The sequence below is a fragment of the Propithecus coquereli genome, unplaced genomic scaffold, assembly GCF_000956105.1.
Source record: "Propithecus coquereli isolate 6110/MARCELLA unplaced genomic scaffold, Pcoq_1.0 Scaffold605, whole genome shotgun sequence".
Taxonomy (NCBI): Eukaryota; Metazoa; Chordata; class Mammalia; order Primates; family Indriidae; genus Propithecus; species Propithecus coquereli.
In genome coordinates this window covers 923,330-925,380 of record NW_012152008.1, presented here as the reverse complement: position 1 = coordinate 925,380, position 2,051 = coordinate 923,330, and the positions used below count along the sequence as shown (strand labels likewise).

At 31.6% G+C, this 2,051-nt stretch overlaps 1 protein-coding gene across 1 annotated transcript in view; it reads left to right on the top strand.

Annotated features, from left to right (window-relative positions):
• USP40 (ubiquitin specific peptidase 40) overlaps positions 1-2,051 on the top strand; it is a 93,400-nt gene that overhangs the window by 42,829 nt on the left and 48,520 nt on the right. The window contains exon 11 of the mRNA XM_012659327.1: positions 1,921-2,002. Within this exon, the coding sequence (XP_012514781.1) occupies positions 1,921-2,002 (82 nt within the window). The remainder of the gene's footprint in view (positions 1-1,920; positions 2,003-2,051) is intronic.

Below are 2,051 nucleotides of genomic sequence, written 5' to 3'. Positions count from 1 at the left end.
GATAAAGCAGTTACTAATTTTCATGTGAATCAAAGGAAATTAACTTTCTAGATCTGAAGCAGTTATATAACTTATGCTGTTAATCAGAAAGGCGTTGCATTTTCCTGGGAGAAAAAAAAGATACAGTAATAAGCCTGATAAAAATATTGTGTATCAGAATTCACAATTACGGAAAGATATATTAACAGAAAAAGAAAGTCTTCAGATGGAATATTAGTCTTTGTCATGGAATTTAATTTTAGTATGAGCATAACTAGAGCATATACTGAATGACCAGTTTTCCAGTTAGCTTAGGAATTGAATAAAGGTCCAGCCAAAATCTTGATGCACTTTTCTGGGGGTGAAAGGACAGAACTTTATAAAATGATTCTAAAATTCACTTAGATAAAGTAATGAAAATTGAAGAAGGGACTACTGAGGGGAAATTTACTGTACCAGTAAAAACATATTTATAAAGTTATAGCAACAAAGGCAGTGTAGTGATAATGCAAAGAGATGAACAGATCATTGAAAGAGAGCAGTAAGCTCAGGAATTGATCTAAGCATATTTGAGATTTTAATCTGTGGTAAGGTAGTTCTTCAGATAAATGGGGGGATAGTGAATTACTCAATAAATACAACTGGGAAGTTGGTTCGGTTGCTAGGGAAATAACTAAGGCATTTTCCCTATTATACCAAACACTTAAATGATAGCTCTTTTAATTTTTACGTAAAAAAGGAAACTTAAAATGTATAAAACTTAAATATGTATCTGATGTTAAGGTAAAAATGACTTTTCTAAGCTTAAAAGCAAAGAAAAAAAATAAGGGAAAGTGATATAAACCTTAAATAGAATTAAAAGGCAAATGACAAACTAGTGGAAAACAGTAAAATATGTGACTAGTTCCCCTATCTGTAGAGTGCCTTTATATCTATTCCATTGTGCTCAGTAGTACATGGGGAAAAGGATATAAATAAGCGATTTAGAAAAGAAGGAATTCCTATTTCTTCAAAAAATATTTCAACTTAACGCATAATGAAAAAAATGTGAATCACAATGAGATGAACAACAATGAGGTGCCACTTTTTTCCTACCAAGTCAAATACAGTTGATGCTGCCTCCACAGCTAGTAGCTATGTAAACTAATATGATTAGTTTGGGTGTACGTATTTAAAGAGCCTTAAAACAAGCATGCCTTTTAAAGCAGTATTTCTACTTCCACAAGTTTGTCTTGAAATAATCAGAGCTGTGTATGGATATTTATTTTCAAAGATGCTTGTTGCTCCCATTAATTTATAATAGTGACTAACTGGAAATCACCTTAATGTCCAACAGAAAAAGATTGGATAGATTAATTATGCTGCTTACACAATGGACTACTACGTAATCGTTTATTCAAGGCTTTGGAATTGGATAGATTAATTATGCTACTTATGCAATGGACTACTATGTAATCATTTATTCAAGGCTTTGGAAAAATACAACATATGAAATGAAAAAGCAAATTATAGATTTGGTAAATATGATCCTGGTTGTAAAAAAAAGTGTGTATGTGTGTTTGTATATGTCTCTTGGGAGTGAAATTACAGGTAGTATCTTTTACACTTTTAAAAATAATTGTCAGATTTTTTACAGTAAGTAGTTATTATATTTGCAATCAGGATGAAAATGTGGATACTCTTTTTTAAAAGTATACTTAAAGAGAGTTGAAGAAATGGAATTCTTCTAGCTTGGCTTAAAGAACTATTGACCTTTCATTTGTTCTAACCTTTTCATTTTTCAGATGGAAAAACTGAGATCCAGGAAAAATTAGTATTCACACAGCTAGTTAGTAGCACTTTTCCAAGCTCCCAGCACAGTCCTTTCTGGTTTTCATGCTTCCTTTTCAGCACCCAGATTTCATTTAGCCAACACAAATTAATGAAAAGTTTTGTTCACAGCTCGAGCTAATCCACGGTATGGAGTTCCATATCATTTGCTGAATGAAATGGATGCAGCTAACATTGAACTGAAAACAAAAAGGTAGTTTTAAATTACTTTTAGAGTTTAAGTAGTATTTCTGGAGAATGAA